This window comes from Convolutriloba macropyga, chromosome 6 (genome assembly GCF_964194025.1).
Source record: "Convolutriloba macropyga chromosome 6, txConMacr16.3, whole genome shotgun sequence".
In the NCBI taxonomy this organism is placed as follows: Eukaryota; Metazoa; Xenacoelomorpha; order Acoela; family Convolutidae; genus Convolutriloba; species Convolutriloba macropyga.
Window position 1 is genome coordinate 52,643,731 of NC_134473.1, and position 25,150 is coordinate 52,668,880.

A 25,150-nucleotide genomic window follows, 5' to 3' on the forward strand; every position below is an offset into this window, starting at 1 on the left:
CAAAATTTGACATTTATTAGGTGCAATTACAGCAGTATTACCTAAGCATAACGGGTTTTTAACACAGCATATAAAGCACGTCGATCTCTCAGAGTAAAATCAACGTTTAATCAAATTAATCTTCAATCATCTATAGCAAATGACCAATTCAAAAAAAAATTCAAATAAGCTTCATGTCTCTGAGAATTATAAGGAAAGCCTCTGAATAGAAAGAAAAAGACACGCGCGTTTACAAAAAATGCTTCCAACTTCGTTCGGCAGCAATTAATAAACGCAGCTGGCAGTCAGGCTGCTGGCAAAAGCTGCCAAATTTCAAAATTGATTGTGAAAAACCGCAAAGTCAAATTGAATCCCCGTTCGTTGTTAGCTCGTACAGCGAAATCAACACGCTAAAAAACGAAGATTACCGCAGCTTAAGCTCAATTTTTATTTGTGCAGTGATTTCTGGAAGATCATATCACATGAGATCATATCAAACAATAACCAGTGGTAAAATTTTGATTAACGTAATAGATGAGACAGAAGCGGTGCAAGGATTTGTTCTTTTGTATAGCTAAGTATACCATTGCGCTTTCATTCTCCTACAATATTTCCTGGTATACACCTCTGATGAAACCCAAAACACTTTAAAAAAATTCTTTTAGGCACAGCCAATATCTAAATTCAGATACTACTGCTATCTTTCTAGATGGGATCCATCAAAAATCCAAATTAAAATTGAACTTTTTCTAAGTGGGGCAAAACACCTATGACGGGAACCATGTTTGGTTGGAATGTATTATTATTATTATCATTATTATTACTATTATTATTATTAATATTATTATTATTACATGAGTAGGAATAAAGAGTATAGCAAGTCAATAAGGGTTAAGAATCTTCCGAACCGCAATTAGCCAGAACCTCAGAAAATGAAAATAATCTTTCTTTATGGGAAATAATAAAGATTAGCCGAGAGAAGTATAATGCTAATTTTTGGGAGCGCGATCAAATATTTCCGACAAAGTGATGATTGCAAGAAAAGCTGGAAGATACAGTTTAGGAGCTTTCGATTTGACTCATTAGCACTCGTTTAATAGGTAGTCAAAGCGAGAAAACAAAGACGTTTCGGGTGGAAGAAGGTTCAAATACAAGTTTAATCTCGAAGCACGAAAATTGAAACAAACAGACATGGTTAAAGCATATACTTACAAAATAAAAAAAAAGAACATATCCTTAATCTTGTCGGTCTCGTGTTTCATTTATATAAAAATTTACTCCAGTGTTTCTCATGAACAACTTTGTCTGCGTACTTTGTTTTTAAAAAAAAATCAAAGCGAGATTAATAGGTAGTCAAAGCTAGAAAACAAAGACGTTTCCGGCGGAAGAAGGTTCAAATACAAGTTTAATCTCGAAGCACGAAAATTGAATCAAACAGACCTGGTTAAAGTATATACTTTCCAAAACAAAAAATAGAAAATTTACTTAATCTTGTCGGTCTCGTGTTTCATTTATATAAAAATTTACTCCAGTGTTTCTCATGAACAACTTTGTCTGCCTACATTGTTTTTTTTTCAAAAAAATCCTCTGTAAAATACTAACATTAAAACATCAAGAGAAAAATGGGACAGTTCGACTTGCTTTAACTAATGAAAGAATCTTAATCCGTGAGAGACTTTTACTTCTTTCAACGACACACGAATGACTTAAGAGCTCACATATGTGAGCTTGCAAAAAAAGGGAATCAGGTCAGGCAACCAAATTTAAGAAAAAAAGACAGAAAATCATTCGTGTTGAGTTTCGAGTTAATTCCTGACAAGCAAAAAATAGGAAAACATTTTAGAAAAACCTGCAGCAATCAGCTCCCAGTTTCTCAGAAATACTGATTATGTCTGAGACAAACACTGTTCTTTGGAACACAAAACAATAAAAATTTTTTCAAGCTTCTGAAAATAGGACCCAACCGATGTAATTTTCATGTTAACGCCACAATGTTTCTTTGACCGATAAAAGCAGCAGATACATCAAAGGCTTAAAATGGTTGCTCTTTGAGAATACTAAAGATAGATTTTAGACTTAAACCAGAAAAATTTGACATGCTTACAGCTGATAGAGATTATGAACCGATGTGTTTCTGATCTAATTTGCAACCAGTTGGCGAACGAAAAAAACATTACATAAGAATGGGATTGAAAACAAAAGCAAAAAGAACTACGAAAAAACTAATTTCTCATAACAATATTAAAATGATTCAAGTTGGATTTAAATATGATTTGAATTAGCAAAGTTGAAATAATCGACTTCAACAACTAACACTAATCAGTTTGAAAAGCGAAAAGATTGCAGTGGCTAATACGAAAACCTTGAAAAGACGAAATAAACTACAGTATGAAAAAAGCAAAATTTTCAAATCAGTGAAATTGTCTTAAAAAAAACAAAGTACGGCTGGCAATTGAACTCAATTTTCCGTTTACTTTGTGCGAGTAAAATTTCGAGACAAAAAGCTGTTTAAAAAACAAATTTTTAACTTGACTGTCATCAAAATGTTCGAGCACCGAAATTGGTCCTTCTGAAGAACACCTCTGAATCATCAAAAATTTATGACAATATGTTTTGTATTCCGATATCAACAATAACTTAAATGATACAATGAAATTTATTCCATGATTTTCTTCATATATAGTTGTCAACAAGAAGACCAAGGAATTAAAAAATAAATCGCAAAATAAAAACTTCCAGATTTTTTAAGTCTCGGCAAACTCTCTAAAATAAATACTTAAGTTCACCATCGAAAAATCATGCCTTATAAGAAATGGCTATATTCCAAGTAAAAGTAGTCAAAATACAGCAGTTAGGCCTATGATGTAAATTGGTAACATCCTAAATTTTCCTAGCTTCGCGGAAAAAATTTGTGAATTGGTTCTCATTTGAATTGTAGAGCCATGGAGTAACAAAACAAGACGACACCACACGCAAGGAGCGTGTCTCACTTCAGATTTTTTGAATGCGTGAATGATAATTAGACAAAAATATAATATGCCCTCCTGTTTGACGTCAGTGAGAAGTCACTAGTGCTATAGATGAAAAAAAGGAAATTAAGAGGGTAACGGTGAAAAATTACAAAATCACCGGAGGTTACATAGTTGAGTATGCCACTGCTTTGACAACACACGAATAGCTCAATTAACACGTGGTGGCTTATATGAACGCGCATTATTTGCGCTTTCAGTTCATCAGCTGTTTTTGTTCTAAATTCGTTGTGTCTAACATAACACAGCAGAATATAGCGCCAGCGATTTGGCGAACATCAGTTAGCGCTAAAAACAGTTTCAACACAGTTTTATAGTTTAAGTACTTAGAGCAAGAGGGAGGCTGGTTAGTGTGCGTTCGCACATAATGTTCCGACCCAAGCTCATCTACATTTTTGACTTAATTGTCAACCACATGAAGAGATAATCAAAAATAGATGTTTGAGTTTAAAGAAATCGCTACACACCCAAAATACTAATTGAATTACATATAGCCATGCCCCAAAAGAATGCTCACGAGATCTACCATTAATAAGACTACAAGAAAGAAAGACGAACAACAAAACAAGCAAAAACACAAAAAAATTTTCACGGTAAAAACTCAATATCTAAATTTAAAAGAACCTAGCCAGGTCTAATTACAATCAGACAAAACCCTAACTACACAAATTTAATTTTTCTTAATCACACATCAGTTGGGAATTTTCTTTAATGAGACTAGGTAACAAGTCGACAAGAAGAAGAAATAATGAGGTGAAACTCGAGAATTAATCAACAATTTTCAAACTAAATAAACTCAAAGGTCTTAAAATCTAGTAGCTTTTAAAGAAAAACTTCCAGATTAATAAAACATCATTAGCGAACCAATAGGACCTGTTTTCGGTTAGACTAAGCCATAGAAACGGACTAAAGTTGCAGAATAACTAAAAAAACATACAAAAAACTTGCGAAAACACAAATTAATTAATTTAAAAACTAGTAATTAAAATAATTAGCTATTATCTGAAAATTATTTTTTTAAATTTCAATTGTTATCTATACTACTTCAGAAAAAGTTAAATATGTTCACCTGGACCTAATTTGAAAATTATTGCGATATCTTTTATATTGAAAAAGACAAAAAGAAACAAATAATGATCACTCACAAAATAATTATGAAAAGGCATATTGCCCAACAAAAAAAAATACAGTTACGACATAAAATTAAAAACACGTTCATGTTTGAATTACACGGAAGCGGATGGGACCTCTATGATGAGAATGAGTTTTATGAATAGGTTTCATAAAATTAAAAACTATCAGAAACTTAAGGACCTTTAGCTATACAGTGACAGCAATGAAAAAATTGATTCAATCCTAAATTAGACGCTTATGAGAAATTTCAGTGTTCAGAAAAATTTTTACGACTACATAAAGACTTAAAAACAGGGAAAAACAGCAAAAAAGGCGATAAAGCCATCAAAAAATTAAATATTCGATGAAAACTTTTTATTTTCAATCGTTTATCGGCATTTTCATAGTAACAAAATTACTTAAAAAACAACAAATTTGAACAATATAAAATCACGAATTTTTTAAAGAAATTCCGTAGTATCAAAGCCATTAAATTCAAAAGATTTTAACGGAATTCAAAAAAACTGAGTTTACCCCAATTCGAAAACAAGGATGTCTGTCACTCATAAGTCATCAATAAGCGATCACAATAAGTCTTATGACTATGAAAACGACAACAAATACAAGCAAAAACAAATAAAATTATTAGAGAAGTGCTACAAGAAAGCGTCGAAGCCATTAAAACCCTAAACTTTTTTTCTGAAATTTTTATCTATTATCAATTGAACTCCTTCTCTATGCCAACAAGAACTGCCAACATTAGGATAATTTAATAAGATTTAAAAAGGATCCAAATTGTTTTTTTTAAAAAATTAAGAAAACTCGCGGCATCGAAGTCATAAAACCAATAGTTAGAAGATAAAAACCAGTAACCAACTTAAATTTGGTCTCACTAGAAAAAAAGTGGCCCTGTCATTGAAACTGACTTGAAACTACGCAGAAATACGTTTAAGAACGGTTAATGTTAAAAAAAAATTGTTCTTGAAGTCTTAACACCCCACTAGCTGTCCGCGCAAAACACTAGATAGGTTTAGTTGATGCTCACAAGGGAGCTAATTTCAATTTTTATGCCTTCAAAACGAACTATTTGTTCATGAAAATGTTTTTAAAAAACAGCACTCCAATAGAATTCAAAGATAGTAATTCCCATGATACCAAAACTAACCTTTTTATTGCCTTGCGTCTTTTAGGAATACAAAATAGTTTGATTTTGTAGCGTAAAATGTAATTTTGAATTAATATTTTAGAAATCTTAAGTTAAACAAAAAATCCCCCCTAAAAAAGAACATATCATGCCAAATAGCACGTGTTCACACAAAACTTTAAACCTCGATAATTTCTTGCAAAAGAAAACAAAATTCAAAAAAAATCTTGTTAATTTCGAATTCTACGCTGGACGAGCTTTTTAACAAAACCACTCACATTTCAAAGTTGCAAGAAGGTCATGATTGCAATCTTGGACAACAGAAGCCTCACCGACGAGGTACTCAGCACGACAATGTGTCTTGTAGAGCAGACTCTCAACGCAAGACCCCTGACAGCAGTAAGTGACGACCCTGAAGATTTGACAGCACTCAAACCTAATCATTTCTTGCTAGGACAAGAGAACGCGAGTGCACCATTCATGCCATCCAGTGAACGCTACCATGACATGAAAAAATCATTCAAAACGGCTCAAGCACATGCCGACATGACCTGGAAAAGATGGAATTTATCTGGAAAGATTTATCTGGAACATGGAAAAGATTTATCTTCCACAATGGAACCAGAGATCGAGGTGGTCAAAAGAACATGTGCGAAACCTGAAAGAAGGCGAGTTAGTGTGGCTAATAGAGGACTCTCTGAAACACTGTGAATACAAACTTGGACGAATCATTGAGATCTTCACTGGCAACGACGGAGTTGTGAGATCAGCGAGAGTCAAAATGGCACATGGAGAGCTAAACCGGCCAGTCGTGAAGTTAGCGCCAATATTCTACGATGGTGTTTCCGAGATCGACAACAGGGCCGGCGATGTTGGCGCCACTTCAAATGAGCTACAAAAGCCATCAGACAGCAAGAAATAACTTTTGAAACTGAAAAAACTTTTGTCAAAACTCAGAAATGGTCAAAACTGAAAAATTTCAAACTGAAAAGTTGGGCCCAAACTGAAAAGTTGGGACCGAAAATCTGTACACCCCCCCTCGATTTTGGGAAGGCAAACCCGAGCAACCCGAGGTTATGGCAGACGGTTAGGGTTACCTCTAAGCTACTCACGGGCCCAACGAACGTTATTGCATCAGACCCACAAGTGTGGCTATTAGCACTTATATGGTGCAAAAATTGGCATTTTTCGATATTTTGTTATTTATTGTTAAATTCTTAAATTGCTAAATCTATGATACTTTAGATGATCATTAAAGGTGAAATACCGTGCATTCGAGGCATTCACAGCCACGTATTACCATCCGTGCTTATGTCAACAAAAGCAAATATTGCAGTAATTTGACATTTACTATGTAAACAATGACCTAAATCAAAGCGATGATGTTATAAATGATAAATACTTGATTATTGACTTTAACCCAATTGTTTGATTAGTGAAATCGTATTGTATTTAGAACCATTAGAAACTGTTACCAACAGCAGCTGGCTCTCAGATTGACTAAAATTTGATTCTTTAACAACTTTAGTCTTTTTGCTAAGTTTTGTTGGATCTTAAGATCTTGCGAGTTCTAAGTTAGTTGAGCTTACTTAACGAGAAGTTAGCAACATTACTAACACTGGTTGAAGCCTTACAAACTTCAGCACGAGATTGAACATAGATTATCACTAAGGATTTTCTTAACTTCAATCAACAAAATTAAGTCCTTTAATACGTCCGAGCGACTAATTATTTCTGCGAGATCGTTAGTCAATCGAACCCAGTGAAGAACCAGGCCGGCGTAAAACTCGAGAACCAGGCTGTGATATATCAGTTCCGCTGAGATTCTTGAGCAGCCGCAACAAAATATGTTTATATGAAAATTCATAACTCCAAGCAAAATTGAAAGTTGTGAAATTTGAAGTATTGGGATCGGGTTGAACTGAATTCAAGTGGGATTCATCTAAACGCTGTTTGCGTGAAACTGGAAAAATTCCATTTGGATTTTCTTGGCATTTTATCTTAGCATTTTCCCATAATTTTAGCTACTAAATTTTCAGTCGTCTTTGTCAATTATCAGTCATATTAGAAAATGCAAATCAATAGGCAATCGGAATGTTACTAAAAGTCTAATCAAAACAGTCAGTTTAACATTTACAAATGCCATTTGAGCACCTACTTCTGCCAGCGAGTGTATCGTGAGCTATCGCTTCGTGACTATTAAACACTGAAAATTTCACTATTAACTTAACTGAGATTATAGAAATAACTGCTGAGGGTATTGTGCTCTAAAATCTTATAATCTTCAGATAATCTTAACTCATTTTTGAACAAAAAGGCAAAAACGTAACAAATAAATTGAAACTTCAAGGATTAACACAGGATTCTTTAGAACACTCAAATACTAATTTGCACTTGCACAGTTTTTCGAATTTTTTGATTTATAGTTTTTCATCATTGTCATCAGTGACATCTTGACAATCCATTTTCCTTTTCTCTTGAACACCTAGCTGATCGAAGAGTTCGTTTGTTCAAGCATAATACACTCCCAGTTTGTACTTTGACCCTTTGAACCCAGGCCTGTAATTCGACTCGTATGAGTTAACTTGCTTGCTGTATTTACCAGAAGGCGGGTTATATCTTTGCCCACGACCATCACTCGATCCCGTATCGTGATCGTCTCCCCCGCCTCTTCGATTGTCGTGTTGCGACTTCCGTTTCGCGGCAGCTTTCGTTGACGACGTATGTGTGGCTCGCTTCCAAGATAAATTAACGATTTCTTGAAATGAAGGCGGAGATCTTGACAGCTCTTTGAGAATAACAGTTATATTGAGCGTAACCTTTAAAGCAGTTAACTTGATACTGTTCTCCGCTTCTTTCAATTCCTCTTGAGAACATGTCGAAATATCATCTCTGAGTTTCTGGATATAACTTTGCAGTCTGCTTGTTAAAAAGGTCAAAATTGGTCTCAATTTCTTCAAGTTACTTTTTGATTCATCACATGTGATGTATGAATGCTGTCTAGCTAAAGTGTGATAAGTAAAAACGACACATTCTAAATGGGATAACATCAAGTTAGGCAAATCGTTTCGCGACTTTGAACTTTCTTCGCTTGGCTTTTCGGGTAAAAGTCTAACCAAAGCATTGTATACGTGTTCAATGCAAACATTATCTAGCGTCCCACTATTTATTGACAACTCTGCTAAAAGCTTCAAAACGTCAACTTGCGTCGGAATTCCCGAACTTTCGGGTTCTTCAGATTTTTCCGGTAGTTCCCAAATTCGAGGAAGAACTGTGGAGCAAAAATATGTAGTAAATTTCGTACTGGGTACATTTCGTGAGAAGAAATCCAATGCTTGTTTTGTACATTGGACCAAAATTGCAACTTGTTCATCGTTTTTGGGGTCAAAATCGGAATCGGGGTCTTCTGAAATACCTGCTTGATTTGCGATGACTTCAATTAAACGTGTTCGCCCTTCATTCTGCTGCATTTGTCGCAATGAAGCCAGAATTTTTATGAAAGTAGCAAACTCCTGACTTGTTACATCGTTTAAAGTTTCTTGAATTTTCCCAATAAGCAGATTTTCGATTTCATTAGTTAGAATTTCAGGCGATAATGAAGGTAACTTCGTAGCTAGAAATTTTATAGTTCGTTCTCTGATAATTTCACCACCAGTTTCGGAGGCGTTGAGGATTTGAACGAAAAGAGTCATTAAACATTCTTTGGCGTCTATTTTGACCAAATTTAGTAAAGAGGTTTGCACAACTGCGTACTCGATTGAATCCTCAGCTTGTAGTAACTGAGCCAGAATGTCCGAAATCCTTGCAACCGTCGAGGGAACACTCTTGCAGATATTAGGCAACTCTTTGATAGCCTGTCTTCTTATTGAAGCGTCGTTATCTTCGCAAAGGTCAAACAGAGCGTCTAAGGTTAGTTCTAGCAAAGTTTCAGATTGACTGAAAAACTTGAAAAATCTCATTATGAATTGACAAGATAGTTGCTTTAATTTTTTATCGCCTTTAACGCCAACAAGAAGTTCTTGATAAACTCCTTCATAAGACGTCATTTTATCGGGATTATTTTTGGACATGGAGTCGAGCGTTTCGCACAGTTCATACAACCTCTCAACTGATATTACATTTTGTTCGTCTTCATTTATGACTTGACTGGTTTCACTTTTTGGATGACTCTCAGAGGTTTCTTCGTTAAGTTGTTCGCTCTCATTACTAGGGTTTGGTTCTGAAACAGTTCCGACTTCGTCCTCGGAAGACACGTTTTCATTGGCAGGTTTTTCTGATGACTTCTCTTCCGGTAAAGACTGATCCGGGGGTAAAACTGAGGGTTCACTCGATTCATTTAACACTTCCTTTTCATCCATATTACCTGAAGTTTAACTTAAGTTAGTATTCCAAATATCAAATTCTATTTTGACTTTTTGGTTGCTAACATGCGAAGACTTGCATTTAAGAACAAAGATAACAGATGTCCAGATAGACGCGGCAAAGAAATCACGTATGTTTTTAAGATCTGCACACTATAGTTACTTGATAATCAGACAAACAGACCTATACTTCATATGTGAGAATAAACGCAAATGTAATAAACGCGTATGTAATAAACGCAATTAATATAATACTAAACTTTTAAGATACTATAAACTTGAGCATTTTATAGTTTGAAGAGGTGATCAGTTATGGGAAAAAATTTTGCAAGATTTTACAGATTTCTGCTTTAAAAGAATTAGACAATACTTTACCGCCCAATTTTCTCGTTAAAATTGCTATAATAATGAAAATTGCCTTTTAATGAGAATTGGTCTTCAACCGTTGGGTTTTGAGTTATCTGAAAAGTTGGTTTTTCAAAAAAGATACTATATATTGGTTGCTTAATTTAGCAAAAGTTGCAGCTTTCTGTGTTACTACTCAAGGACCGCGCCCAGAAAATTTGGCCCTGGCCATTGAATTTTGAAGCACCTGTGAAAACCTCAAACTTCAAGTTTGGTGGGGAAAACAAACACGGGAAGTTTTGGGGGATTTTCACCGTAATTCTTTCGTTGCCTGTCCACTTCTTTTTATAGCTCGGCTACAAAAAATGATCTTCCAAGCTTCAGAACTTAAATAGCAAAATTTTCATAATAAAATAGCCATCACGTCCGCAATTGGGCTTGGTTCACCTTTGTTTTGAGGACCTTAAAAACTACTTGATCTCCCATAACGTAGCTCATTGTTTCTAGATGATAAAATTTGCGTTTCTCACTTTCGAGATGTATAGATCAATAGGTTTTATTTCAGTTATACCGCAGAAAATATCGGTGCACTGCAAACGCAAAATAGAAAAAAACGCAAAAGATATCAGATGCTCAGGTTTTCTAAAACAAAACATAATTAACATGGGACGAACTGCTCTCAAACGACTGGCTAGCAGCTGACTTCATCAGTAGCTAACTCCGGTTTAGGGACACTAGCTTTAGTATATTTGAAGGCGCATGGGTGGACGTCGCAGCGGCGGGGGTCAAGTGTGTGCGTGTGTGTGTGTGTGTGTGTGTGTGTGTGTGTGTGTGTGTGTGTGTGTGTGTGTGTGTGGGGGGGGGGGGGGGGGGTTCAAACTCAAAGAACCTCCCTAAACATCATAAAATTATGTCTCCAAAACAGTTTTGGTGACCGTATTTAGTGTCTATTATTCCAAAGGATTTCAGAAAAATTAATGAGCTCCAGGCATTACCTGTTTCTCCCGTTTTCCAGGACGAAAAATCAAACAGGTCAGACGAAAAATTGGTCAAGCGAAAATCTCGTTTAAAAAATATCGCAGGATTAATATAATTGCTAAAAACTTCGTTTGAGAGCATTTAATGATTTTCAAACCATAGCCTACAATTGAACTATATCGTGGCTTTTAGCAAGAATGCGCTTGAATCATACGTTGAGGAACCAAATCCTGCTTTTTGAATTAATACTGAGTGCCATATCAAATTATCTTTTGGAAGCTTTCAGCGGAGAAGGACAACGAAGTAAGCAAATCAAGAACATCAAAAAAACTTAAAAACGTTGGTAACTTTAAAAGGATCGTCAAGCGAAAAACCAATTAGACAAACAAATCTCCAAAATTAGACAGAAACCTTTCGTTCGCGAAGATCTAATTATTTTAAGTCACGTTATTGCAAAGATGCAAAAAACGTTGGAATGTAAATGCAAAAAATTTCACAGATTCTGTTATCAGCAAAAATAGAAAAAAAATTTTTTTAAAAAACCTATGAAATGCTTTACATTAAAAATTTGCCTGAAAATTTTTTGATATTCTAAGTACATGACCATTTAACTTTTGACATTGAAAAAAGTTGAGTCCGTTCAAAATGCCAACACTCTCAGCAACTTTTTTTCAAAAGAATGCCAATGCTTCAGAGGAGTTCAACTACAATCCAAAAACAGCTTTAAAACAATCTGTAATTGGAAACGCAGACTCCTGCAGAAAAAATATAACAGATCAAAAGCAAAATTATTTATATTTATTGCAAAAAAATTAGCAAAACACGCAAATATTGTCCCTCAAAATGTATACAAATGCTTGACAAACTCTGTGCCTGCAACAAAGATTAATTTTCTCATTGAGGACAACCCAGACGATTTGACTTGAAGGAAGAATCCGAGAAATTTATCAATGATCACCTAAACCATATCCTTGTATCTACCACCAGTTCTGACGTGACCCGTCGCGACATATATTAACTCCCGGTACGCAACAGCGGGCTTAACAACATTCTAATTTAAGAATCAATTATGAACATGAAAGGTCAAAACCCATTTCAGAGACGCTAACCATCGGGGAAGAAGCAAATATTGAGTCCAAAAAAATAAAGAATTACAGATCAAAGGATAAATCAGTGAAGACGAATGAGATATTTAGATTCAATAAATGTTTGAAAGCAAAAAAATTGTATGCAATTGATCTAGCCTTTGAAAAAGGCGCTTCCTGCTGGCTTGTTGCCATGCTATTGAAAAAACAATTCAATTGGTCCAAGTCTGCGAACGGTATTGCCCTTCGCTACGGTTGGGAGCCCCCAAAACTTACGTCCAACTTTTTGTGGTGACCAATTCACAGTTGCTCATGTCATTCACTGTCCCATTTGATGTAAATGCTTTCAAGCCCTTTAAGAAAAACATCCCGAAAAAAATGCAGACGCGTATAGTAACCATGAAAAGATCAAAGAATTGAAATAAATGTTGAGAAGGGCACTTTCAGTCCTGATATTTTCTTGCATATGAGGAGCAGGACCTTCAGCAACCCGCGTGATAAAGCAAGTTGCCAGCAAACACCCTAAAGAACGACGACTCTTACGTCAACGTTATCACATTAATCCGAACGATAATCAGCTTGGCGCTACTCTACTCTGCTTGCGCGGTTCCGTTCGCTCTGACGACTGCAGCTTCCACGGGGACTGATGTCGAGGAAGGGAGGCTTTTGTGTTGACTATGATTCTCCTTTGTTTGATTTTCATTTGGTTATTTTATGACTTGATAGTTCTCATTATTTAAGTTGATTGCTGGTTTGTAACAAACCCTTCACCGTATCCAATCTTCTCTCCACTTTTTTCTACATTCGCTGGAGTCCTTCATCTGTATAGACTGTTTTTGACCAGCTTTCCGAAAAAGTTTACTTGCTGTTTGCTATCATTAATCTTGAATTTAATTTTTTTCTTTAAACAAAAATTAAAGAAAAAGATTAATATTTTGACAAGCCATATCAATTCTGATGATTACTTTTTTTCAACTAAAATCAAAATAACAATTATAGGAATACTCTACCAGAATTCCTGTTTCAAATTGCTCAATGCCAACACAACCGCTGACGAATTACCCAATTGCCATGAAATATTAGATGCCTAAATTGGGTATCCATAAAAATTGAGTACTTTATCATTGGATAAACTGCCCTGACATTAATTTCTGATTATTGATCAACTATCACAAAACACATGCCGAATCAAAACACAGGCGGAGGCACACGAGCGCAAACAATCTTTGATTGTTTGAAATTCCAATTAGAATTAACATATTAACAGAAAAAATCTATTAACAATTGATCTATAAATACAGAATCAGATTACAATTGGAACATAATGAACCTTTAACTAGCCATATATAAATACAATCTTTAGGAAAAGCGAAAAAGCAAAAAAGATTAAAGGCTTCGCCCTAAGTCTGCGGATATTGTTTATATTCATTGGCAGCCTATAATATTAACCACACTCAAAGCAAAGACGAAGTATGCACCAAATGACTCAAAATCCCATTTGTTAACAGTGATTTCGGCTCCATATCCTCCCCTCCACGGACAATTTTTTCATCACGAAGTGTGAACAACTAACGGCGGGCCGATCTGGTGTAATTTATATATACATTAATAAAGGAGTATATATGTATAGCAAAATTGTCAATTATAGAGGGTCATAATCTACCGAGGGGCAGTGGAGGGTCTCTTAAAAAACTCTTAGACAACTCTGAGATCATCTACAGCTCTTGAGCTTGGTGAGTTAATTTAGGTCATCTTCTGGATGCTACGTATTTTATTTTCTGTTTCCTGTGACCTTTCTTTCCTTCACTACCTCCATCTTCATTTGTGGCTCCAGGTACGCCTGCAGGCCCCGATGCCATGAAGAAAGGTTGTAGAACGTGTACCCACAGCAGATAAAGAGCCCTGCCAGGTATTAGGGTCCAGAGAAGGAGGAAATAGGAGGATAGGAGTGATGATAGCACTTGTACGATTGAGGTAAGGATGACTACGTCTTTCATAGAATCGCCCAGACTTCCTGAGCAGTTAATGTCACCACCTGCGAATAGAGAATATTGTTTCAACGTGCTAGCCGAAAGAGCATAAGACCTAAGCCATTAGGACATAAAAGAGAAAAACAAAAGACACAAGCCTGCTTATTTATAAGTTACTATTTTGGGGAAAATGGAAGAAACTTCTATTACTGGTGTGCTTTGAAAACTCAGTAAAAATTTACTCCAGAAAAATTTGGTTGAAAACATAGGTATTGAAACATAACCGACTTAACGTCGGAAGAATTGCTCTCGAACGACTAGTGGAGCTCTAATCAATTGCAGCCTGCTTCAGTCGGGGGGGGGGGGGGGGGGGGGGTCAATAGTGGTCTTCAAATAACCACATTAGAGGTTAACATATACCACTTTTAAGATTTAAAGTGAAAACGGCACCAATTTCGGCGCACTTTTCATTTGACTTTTAGTATTAAATTTCCGCCAATTGAGTTCAGCTGCTTGAAATTGTGATTGAGATAGAATTTTAGATCACGCGAAACACAAAAAGTCAAGGGCGTAAAAGTCACTCAAAAAGTCAAAACTCAAGCGAAAATTTTGCACAAAGACGCACACGTTTACAATAATTGCTTCTCTACGAGAGCAATTAAAAAAAAACTAGCAGGCCCGCAAAATCATCACAAGAAAATCATTTAAAAGAATAGGTTTAAAATTGAGATTTTTTTTCGTACCAGCTCAGGCTGTAAGCCATGACCCTCGTTCAACAGCCAGAGGTATTACGTTACTTTACCGATGTCTTTGGTTTAGTATATTACCCCAAGTAACACCAATTTTTTGATGGAAGACTTAATTGGCTTTGCTATCTTGCATATTTAAGTACCGCTAAGACTTGTACAGATAACGAACTTCTACATGTTCGCAGAGCGCAACTCATATAATACATTAATCTACATGTTTCGGGTGCGGTAAAATATGCGAAGTTGAGGAGCTATAACATGCAAAAAAGAAAAGAGAAAGAAAGCAAAAAGGGTACAAGAGAAAGAAAAAAAGTGAGAAAAGAAAGTGAGAAAACAAAGTGAGAAAAGAAAGTGAGAAAACAAAGAGAGAAAAGAAAGTGAGAAAAGAAAGTGAGAAAACAAAGAGAGAAAAGAAAGTGAGAAAAGAAAGTGAGAAAAGAAAGTGAGAAACGAAAGTGAGAAACGAAAGTGAGAAGAAAACGACGAAAAGAAAGTGAAGAAATGAAAGAGAAAAGAAAGTGAGAAAAGAAAGGAAAAAGTGAGAAGACAGAGTGAGAAAACAAAGCGAGAAAACACAGTGAGTGAACAAAGTGAGAAATGAAAATAAGAAAAGAAAGTGAGAAAAGAAAGCGAGAAAAGAAAGTGAGAAACGAAAACGAAAAGAAAGTGAAAAAAGTGAGAAAAGAAAATGAAAAGAAAGTGAGAAAAGAAAGTGAGAAAAGAACGTGAGAAAAGAAAGTGAGAAAAGAACGTGAGAAAAGAAAGTGAGAAAAGAAAGTAAGAAAGGAAAGTGAGAAAAGAAGATAAGAAAAGGAGAAAAGAAAGTGAAAAAAAGGAAGGGAAAGTGAGAAGACAACGTGAGAAAACAAAGTGAGAACAGAAAGCGAGAAAACAAAGTGAGAAAAGAAAGTGAGAAAAGAAAGCGAGAAAAGAAAGTGAGAAATGAAAGCGAAAAAAGAAAGTGAGAAAAGAAAGTGAGAAACTAATGTGAGAAAAGAAAGTGACAAAAAAGTAAAAGAGAGGAAGAAAAAGTTAGAAGACAAGGTGAAAAAAGAAAGTGAGAAACGAAAGTGAAAAGAAAGTTGGAAAAGAAAATGAGAAAAGAACGTGAGAAAAGAAAGTGAGAAAATAAAGCGAAAAAAAGTTAGAAAAGAAAGTGAGAAAAGAAAGTGAGAAAAGAAAGTGAGAAACTAATATGAGAAGAAAACGACGAAAAGAAAGTGAAGAGAATGAGGAAAAGAAAGTCAAGAAATGAAAGAGAAAAGAAAGTGAGAAAAGAAAGGAAAAAGTGAGAAGACAAAGTGAGAAAACAAAGCGAGAAAACACAGTGAGAGAACAAAGTGAGAAATGAAAATAAGAAAAGAAAGTGAGAAAAGAAAGCGAGAAAAGAAAATGAGAAACGAAAACGAAAAGAAAGTGAAAAAAGTGAGAAACGAAGATGAAAAGAAAGTGAGAAAATAAAGCGAAAAAAAGTTAGAAAAGAAAGTGAGAAAAGAAAGTGAGAAAAGAAAGTGAGAAACTAATATGAGAAGAAAACGACGAAAAGAAAGTGAAGAGAATGAGGAAAAGAAAGTGAAGAAATGAAAGAGAAAAGAAAGTGAGAAAAGAAAGGAAAAAGTGAGAAGACAAAGTGAGAAAACAAAGCGAGAAAACACAGTGAGAGAACAAAGTGAGAAATGAAAATAAGAAAAGAAAGTGAGAAAAGAACGTGAGAAAAGAAAGTGAGAAAAGAACGTGAGAAAAGAAAGTGAGATAAGAAAGTGAGATAAGAAAGTAAGAAAGGAAAGTGAGAAAAGAAGATAAGAAAGTGAGAAAAGAAAGTGAACAAAAGGAAGGGAAAGTGAGAAGACAACGTGAGAAAAGAAAGTGAGAGAAGAACGTGAGAAAAGAAAGCGAGAAAAGAAAGTGAGAAAAGAAAGCGAGAAAAGAAAGTGAGAAATGAAAGCGAAAAAAAAAGAAAAGAACGTGAGAAAAGAAAGTGAGAAAAGAACATGAGAAAAGAAAGTGAGAAGAGAAAGTAAGAAAGGAAAGTGAGAAAAGAAAGTAAGAAAGTGAGAAAAGAAGATAAGAAAGTGAGAAAAGAAAGTGAAAAAAAGGAAGGGAAAGTGAGAAGACAACGTGAGAAAAGAAAAAGAGAAAAGAACGTGAGAAAAGAAAGTGAGAAAAGAAAGTGAGAAAAGAAAGTGAGAAATGAAAGCGAAAAAAGAAAGTGAGAAAAGAAAGTGAGAAAAGAAAGTGAGAAAAGAAAGTGAGAAATGAAAGCAAAAAAAGATAGTGAGAAAAAAAATTGAGAAAAGAAAGTGAAAAAAGAAAGGAAGGAAAAGCGAGAAGACAAATTGAGAAAACAAAGAGAGAAAAGAAACTGAGCAAACAAAATGAGAAAAGAAAGCGAGAAGAAAACGACGAAAAGAAAGGGAAGAAAAGAGAATGAGGAAAAAAGTGAAATGAAAGAGAAAAGGAAGTGAGAAAAGTGAGAAAAGAAAGGAAAAAACTGAGAAGACAGAGTGAGAAAACAAAGTGAGAGAACAAAGTGAGAAATGAAAATAAGAAAAGAAAGTGAGAAAAGAAAGCGAGAAAAGAAAATGAGAAACGAAAACGAAAAGAAAGTGAAAAAAGTGAGAAACGAAGATGAAAAGAAAGTGAGAAAAGAAAGTGAGAAAAGAACGTGAGAAAAGAAAGTGAGAAAAGAACGTGAGAAAAGAAAGTGAGATAAGAAATAGAGATAAGAAAGTAAGAAAGGAAAGTGAGAAAAGAAGATAAGAAAGTGAGAAAAGAAAGTGAACAAAAGTAAGGGAAAGTGAGAAGACAACGTGAGAAAAGAAAGTGAGAAAAGAACGTGAGAAAAGAAAGCGAGAAAAGAAAGTGAGAAAAGAAAGCGAGAAAAGAAAGTGAGAAATGAAAGCGAAAAAAAAAGAAAAGAACGTGAGAAAAGAAAGTGAGAAAAGAACATGAGAAAAGAAAGTGAGAAGAGAAAGTAAGAAAGGAAAGTGAGAAAAGAAAGTAAGAAAGTGAGAAAAGAAGATAAGAAAGTGAGAAAAGAAAGTGAAAAAAAGGAAGGGAAAGTGAGAAGACAACGTGAGAAAAGAAAAAGAGAAAAGAACGTGAGGAAAGAAAGTGAGAAAAGAAAGTGAGAAAAGAAAGTGAGAAATGAAAGCGAAAAAAGAAAGTGAGAAAAGAAAGTGAGAAAAGAAAGTGAGAAAAGAAAGTGAGAAATGAAAGCGAAAAAAAAGATAGTGAGAAAAGAAATTGAGAAAAGAAAGTGAAAAAAGAAAGGAAGGAAAAGCGAGAAGACAAATTGAGAAAACAAAGAGAGAAAAGAAACTGAGCAAACAAAATGAGAAAAGAAAGCGAGAAGAAAACGACGAAAAGAAAGGGAAGAAAAGAGAATGAGGAAAAAAGTGAAATGAAAGAGAAAAGGAAGTGAGAAAAGTGAGAAAAGAAAGGAAAAAACTGAGAAGACAGAGTGAGAAAACAAAGTGAGAGAACAAAGTGAGAAAAGAAAGCGAGAAAAGAACGTGAGAAAAGAAAGTGAGAAAAGAAAGTGAGAAAGGAAAATGAGAAAAGAAAGTGAGAAAAGAAAGTGAGAAAAGATAGTAAGACAAGAAAGTGAAAAGAAAGGAAGGGAAAGTGAGAAGACAAAGTGAGAAGAGAAAGTGAGAAAAGAAAAAGAGAAAAGAAAGTGACAAAAGAAAGCGAGAAAAGAAAGTGAGAAAAGAAAGTGAGAAATGAAAGCGAAAAAAAGATAGTGAGAAAAGAAAGTGAGAAAAGAAAGTGAGAAACGAATGTGAGAAAAGAAAGTGACAAAAATGTGAAAGAGAGGAAGGAAAAGTGAGAAGACAAGGTGAGAAAAGAAAGTGAGAAAAGAAAGTGAGAAAAGATAGTGAGAAGAGATAGTGAGAAAATAAAGTGAAAAAAAGAAAGGAAAGGAAAGTGAGAAGACAAAGTGAGAAAAGAAAGTGAGAAAAGAAAGCGAGAAAAGAACGTGAGAAAAGAAAGTGAGATAAGAAAGTAAGAAAGGAAAGTGAGAAAAGATAAGAAATTGAGAAAAGAAAGTGAGAAAAGAACGTGAGAGAAGAAAGCGAGAAAAGAAAGTGAGAAGAGAAAGCGAGAAAAGAAAGTGAGAAATGAAAGCGAAAAAAAGAAAAGAACGTGAGAAAAGAGTGAGAAAAGAACATGAGAAAAGAAAGTGATAAGAGAAAGTAAGAAAGGAAAGTGAGAAAAGAAAGTAAGAAAGTGAGAAAAGAAAGTGAAAAAAAGGAAGGGAAAGTGAGAAGACAACGTGAGAAAAGAAAATGAGAAAAGAACGTGAGAAAAGAAAGTGAGAAAAGAAAGTGAGAAAAGAAAGTGAGAAATGAAAGCGAAAAAAGAAAGTGAGAAAAGAAAGTGAGAAATGAAAGCGAAAAAAAAGATAGTGGGAAAAGAAATTGAGAAAAGAAAGTGAAAAAAGAAAGGAAGGAAAAGCGAGAAGACAAATTGAGAAAACAAAGAGAGAAAAGAAACTGAGCAAACAAAATGAAAAGAAAGCGAGAAGAAAACGACGACAAGAAAGGGAAGAAAAGAGAATGAGGAAAAAAAGTGAAATGAAAGAGAAAAGGAAGTGAGAAAAGTGAGAAAAGAAAGGAAAAAAACTGAGAAGACAGAGTGAGAAAACAAAATGAGAGAACAAAGTGAGAAAAGAAAGCGAGAAAAGAACGTGAGAAAAGAAAGTGAGAAAAGAAAGTGAGAAAGGAAAATGAGAAAAGAAAGTGAGAAAAAAAAGTGAGAAAAGATAGTAAGACAAGAAAGTGAAAAGAAAGGAAGGGAAAGTGAGAAGACAAAGTGTGAAGAGAAAGTGAGAAAAGAAAAAGAGAAAAGAAAGTGAGAAATAAAAGCGGAAAAAAGATAGTGAGAAAAGAAAGTGAGAAAAGAAAGTGAGAAACGAATGTGAGAAAAGAAAGTGACAAAAATGTGAAAGAGAGGAAGGAAAAGTGAGAAGACAAGGTGAGAAAAGAAAGTGAGAAAAGATAGTGAGAAGAGATAGTGAGAAAATAAAGTGAAAACAAGAAAGGAAGGGAAAGTGAGAAGACAAAGTGAGAAAAGAAAGTGAGAAAAGAAAGCGAGAAGAGAAAGTGAGAAAAGAAAGTGAGAACAGAAAGCGAGAAAAGAAAGTGAGAAAAGAAAGTGAGAAAAGAAAGTGAGAAAAGAAAGTGAGAAAAGAAAGCGAGAAAAGAAAGTGAGAAAAGAAAGCGAGAAAAGAAAGTGAGAAAAGAAAGTGAGAAAATAAAGTGAGAAAAGAAAGTGAGAAACGAATGTGAGAAAAGAAAGTGACAAAAAAGTGAAAAAAGAGAGGAAGGAAAAGTGAGAAGACAAGGTGAGAAAAGAAAGTGAACACAAATTGAGAAAAGAAAGCGAGAAAAAAAATTGAGAAAAGAAAGTGATAAAAGAAAGTGACAAAAGAAAGTGAGAAACGAAAGTGAAAAAAGAAAGTAAGAAAACAAAGTGAGAGAACAAAGTGAGAAAAGAAAGTGAGAAAAGAAAGTGAGAAGAAGTGAGAAAAAAAGTGAGAGAGGAAAGTGAGAAAAGAAAGTGAGAAAAGAAAGTGAGAAAAGATAGTAAGAAAAGAAGGTGAAAAAAAGAAAGGAAGGGAAAGTGAGAAGAGAAAGTGAGAAAAGAAAGTGAGAAAAGAAAGTGAGAACAGAAAGCGAGAACAGAAAGCGAGAAAAGAAAGTGAGAAAAGAAAGTGAGAAAAGAAAGTGAGAAAAGAAAGTGAGAAAAGAAAGCGAGAAAAGAAAGTGAGAAAAGAAAGCGAGAAAAGAAAGTGAGAAAAGAAAGTGAGAAAATAAAGTGAGAAAAGAAAGTGAGAAACGAATGTGAGAAAAGAAAGTGACAAAAAAGTGAAAAAAGAGAGGAAGGAAAAGTGAGAAGACAAGGTGAGAAAAGAAAGTGAGAAAAGAAAGTGAACACAAAGTGAGAAAAGAAAGCGAGAAAAAAAATTGAGAAAAGAAAGTGAGAAAAGAAAGTGACAAAAGAAAGTGAGAAACGAAAGTGAAAAAAGAAAGTAAGAAAACAAAGTGAGAGAACAAAGTGAGAAAAGAAAGTGAGAAAAGAAAGTGAGAAAAAGAAGTGAGAAAAGAAAGTGAGAGAGGAAAGTGAGAAAACAAAGTGAGAAAAGAAAGTGAGAAAAGATAGTAAGAAAAGAAGGTGAAAAAAAGAAAGGAAGGGAAAGTGAGAAGACAAAGTGAGAAGAGAAAGTGAGAACAGAAAGCGAGAAAAGAAAATGAGAAAAGAAAGTGACAAAAGAAAGCGAGAAAAGAAAGTGAGAAAAGAAAGTGAGAAATGAAAGCGAAAAAAAAGATAGTGAGAAAAGAAAGTGAGAAAAGACAGTGAGAAACGAATGTGAGAAAAGAAAGTGACAAAAAAGTGAAAGAGAGGAAGGAAAAGTGAGAAGACAAGGCGAGAAAAGAAAGTGAGAAAAGAAAGTGAGAAAAGATAGTGAGAAGAGATAGTGAGAAAAGAAAGTGAAAAGAAAGGAAGGGAAAGTGAGAAGAAAAAGTGAGAAAAGAAAGTGAGAAAAGAAAGCGAGAAGAGAAAGTGATAAAAGAACGCGAGAAAAGAAAGTGAGAAAAGAAAGTGAGAACAGAAAGCGAGAAAAGAAAGTGAGAAAAGAAAGTGAGAAAACAAAGTGAGAAAAGAAAGCGAGAAAAGAAAGTGAGAAAAGAAAGAGAAAAGAAAGTGAGAAACGAATGTGAGAAAAGAAAGTGACAAAAAAGTGAAAAAAGAGAGGAAGGAAAAGTGAGAAGATAAGGTGAGAAAAGAAAGTGAGAAAAGAAAGTGAACACAAAGTGAGAAAAGAAAGCGAGAAAAAAATTGAGAAAAAAGTGAGAAAAGAAAGTGACAAAAGAAAGTGAGAAACGAAAGTGAGAAAAGAAAGTGAGAAAAGAAATTGAGAGACGAAAGTGAAAAGAGAAAGGAAGGAAAAGTGAGAAGACAAAGTGAGAAAAGAAAGTGAAAAAGAAAGTGAGAAAAGAAAGCAAGGAAAGTGAGAAAAGGAAGTGAGAAAAGAAAGTGAGAAAAGAAAGTGAGAAAAGAAATTGACAGAAGAAAGTGAAAAAGGAAAGGAAGGAAAAGTGAGAAGACAAAGTGAGAAAAGAAAGTGAGAAAAGAAAGTGAGAAAAGAAAGCGAGAAAAGAAAGTGAGAAAAGAAAGAGAAAAGAAAGTGAGAAACGAATGTGAGAAAAGAAAGTGACAAAAAAGTGAAAACAGAGAGGAAGGAAAAGTGAGAAGATAAGGTGAGAAAAGAAAGTGAGAAAAGAAAGTGAGAAAAGAAAGTGAACACAAAGTGAGAAAAGAAAGCGAGAAAAAAATTGAGAAAAGAAAGTGAGAAAAGAAAGTGACAAAAGAAAGTGAGAAACGAAAGTGAGAAAAGAAAGTGAGAAAAGAAATTGAGAGAAGAAAGTGAAAAGAGAAAGGAAGGAAAAGTGAGAAGACAAAGTGAGAAAAGAAAGCGAGAAAAGAAAGTGAGAAAAGAAAGCGAGAAAAGAAAGTGAGAAAAGAAAGAGAAAAGAAAGTGAGAAACGAATGTGAGAAAAGAAAGTGACAAAAAAGTGAAAAAAGAGAGGAAGGAAAAGTGAGAAGATAAGGTGAGAAAAGAAAGTGAGAAAAGAAAGTGAACACAAAGTGAGAAAAGAAAGCGAGAAAAGAAAGCGAGAAAAAAATTGAGAAAAGAAAGTGAGAAAAGAAAGTGACAAAAGAAAGTGAGAAACGAAAGTGAGAAAAGAAAGTGAGAAAAGAAATTGAGAGAAGAAAGTGAAAAGAGAAAGGAAGGAAAAGTGAGAAGACAAAGTGAGAAAAGAAAGTGAGAAAAGAAAGCGAGAAAAGAAAGTGAGAAAAGAAAGCGAGAAAAGAAAGCGAGAAAAAAATTGAGAAAAGAAAGTGACAAAAGAAAGTGAGAAACGAAAGTGAGAAAAGAAAGTGAGAAAAGAAATTGAGAGAAGAAAGTGAAAAGAGAAAGGAAGGAAAAGTGAGAAGACAAAGTGAGAAAAGAAAGTGAGAAAAGAAAGCGAGAAAAGAAAGTGAGAAAAGAAAGTGAAAAAGAAAGTGAGAAAAGAAAGCAAGAAAAGAAAGTGAGAAAAGGAAGTGAGAAAAGAAAGTGAGAAAAGAAAGTGAGAAAAGAAATTGAGAAAAGAAAGTGAAAAAGGAAAGGAAGGAAAAGTGAGAAGACAAAGTGAGAAAAGAAAGTGAAAAAAGAAAGTGAGAAATGAAAGCGAGAAAAGAAAGTGAGAAAAAAGTGAGAAAAGGAAGTGAGAAAAAAAGTGAGGGTACCCGGCACGGATTCGAACCCTCGCCCCTCAGAATAGCAGTCCTCCATCTTACCAACTGCACTATAACGACTACAAACCACCGTTTCTCACAATTGCTTATATCGTATCAATAATATATTTCACATTGAGAGCATTTGAGATCACACAAAAATCAAAAAGTAAAGCGTGAAAAACTTAGTTGAAATCTAAGAGTGTTCTAGAATAGCGCAGAATCTGTAAAGCTAAAACTTTGCAGAAAAACACACGTTTACAATAAGAACTTCAAACTTAGTTCGAGAGAATTCAAGAAACACGTAGTACCCAGGACAGTAAATCCTCCCTCTGTGCGAGCGTACTTTTAAGCCCACTTAGCCTCGTGGTAACTGCACCTGACTAACAGTCTTTTGTCCCGGGTTCGAGTCTCACCCATCTACTTTGAGCCTTTTAGGTCATTGACCTCTCTCGATATGTTCGCTTAAACATGCTACTCAATGCGGCTCTTAAACATGCGCTTCGAGAGGCCCCTTAAACATCCAAAAATTTTGTCCCACTTTAGAGCTCACGCGTTTAATATATAGGATGATCAGAAATTACCTCAAATTTCCAAGTCGAACAAGTCATTTTCTGATAGCCATTACAGCTCTTATAACTTCCATTTTTAGTTCAAAACTAAAAACCATTCGAAAACCAAATAGTATCATATTAGTTATTTGAATCCTCGCTTTCATTTAGCATTTGAGTTCATATGGTGTTTGGATCAGTGACAAGTAGCTCTTTCTAGTTGGCATCAGTATCTGTTTAGGGTACTTGAAATGTAAGAAAAATCAGTTTTTTAAAGAGGACATGTTGGAAACCCAAACCTGGATGAACTAGCGACCCGTCTGGATTGAGCGTTGGTTTCCCAATATACTTCATGAAGTACCACGCACCGAAATTGCACACAATCAAAAAAACACACCAGAAGTAGTCCCATAGAGTCCACGTGAAAATTGGAACAACTATAGCTACCACACTGACCACAGTTGATACCAGACACCACTTCTGGTAAAAGGCTATGGTTGATATGTTGTCCTCGTATATTAGTTTGTCACCTTTCGTGCCCTGCTTTCCAGCTTTGGGCGCGAACATTAGAAATCTAGAAAAAATCACGGACATGAAAAAAACTGACATTTAACTTAGTAAGGCTATTTGAGAAATGGAAAATATTTCACTATATTTATAGCTGGGGATTTTTGAGATCAATATTTAATTCTGAGAACTGATATACCACAACAGCTTACTAAAGAGAAATTTGAGACAACCTGTAGTCCCTGCAACAGCAAGAGTTTTGCAATGATGCAATCCTACACACAAAATACACCAATGAGCCAAAATCATATAAAAAAAATACTTTTGGCACAGTTTCAATCAGAAAATGAAATTGGTTTGAGAAAAACACGAATAAAACACGCAAAACACATGCAAACAGGCTACAACAATATACGAACTACGTCGCTATTCCATAAAAAAGAGTAACATTTTGCCATTAATAGATCAATTAATAGCTTTCATATTAATTGCCCTATCAACAGTAACACAAGAATGTACACATGAGTGTTCATGAGAAAAAAAATTCAGCATTGAAAAAGGAGCAGTATTTTGTGAGAGCAGGGTTGCATAATAAACCAAGTCATTACAGGAGAATATTATAGCTTTCATCTTTGAATCATAGATTCTCATAGGTACCTTTTCCTTTAAACGAGGCTCAGACAAACGTTATCGCAACTTGTAACCTCAATGAAAATTCATTTCATTTGAAAACTAACACTTCGTATCAATTCCTCTCGCCCATCTAATGGGGAATTGAAGAAAAACTTCCTTGAGCTTGGGAGAATAGCATTAGCACTCACGACACAATGCAACTTTGTTGCCGGAAAGCTATCACGCCAAAATGCACACACCAGAGGGAGATGTAAGAAAATTTTTTGTCGAGTATCTTAAAATTTTTTAGAAAGTACCTTCAGTACGCTTAAAAATGCTACAAAAACCTGGAAAGGAAATGTTCTAAACTCTTGGAAAGATATCGAAAGAAAGTCGTTTATAGAATTAATTAAAACATTTTCCATTTCCACCAACAAG

At 34.7% G+C, this 25,150-nt stretch overlaps 3 protein-coding genes across 3 annotated transcripts in view; all 3 read right to left on the reverse strand.

Annotated features, from left to right (window-relative positions):
* LOC142341756 (acid phosphatase type 7-like) overlaps positions 1 to 25,150 on the reverse strand; it is a 324,947-nt gene that overhangs the window by 186,635 nt on the left and 113,162 nt on the right. The window lies entirely within an intron of this gene.
* On the reverse strand, positions 7,584 to 9,660 carry LOC142341044 (apoptosis inhibitor 5-like). Its single transcript, XM_075391881.1, has one exon. The coding sequence runs from the start codon at positions 9,621 to 9,623 to the stop codon at positions 7,776 to 7,778; it is 1,848 nt and encodes a 615-aa protein (XP_075247996.1). The 5' UTR covers positions 9,624 to 9,660; the 3' UTR covers positions 7,584 to 7,775.
* Positions 13,293 to 24,307, reverse strand: LOC142341045 (transmembrane protein 208-like). The gene is made up of 2 exons (XM_075391882.1): positions 23,893 to 24,307; positions 13,293 to 14,069 (listed from the first exon to the last, which is right to left on the reverse strand). The coding sequence occupies exons 1-2, from the start codon at positions 24,200 to 24,202 to the stop codon at positions 13,783 to 13,785; spliced, it is 597 nt and encodes a 198-aa protein (XP_075247997.1). The 5' UTR covers positions 24,203 to 24,307; the 3' UTR covers positions 13,293 to 13,782.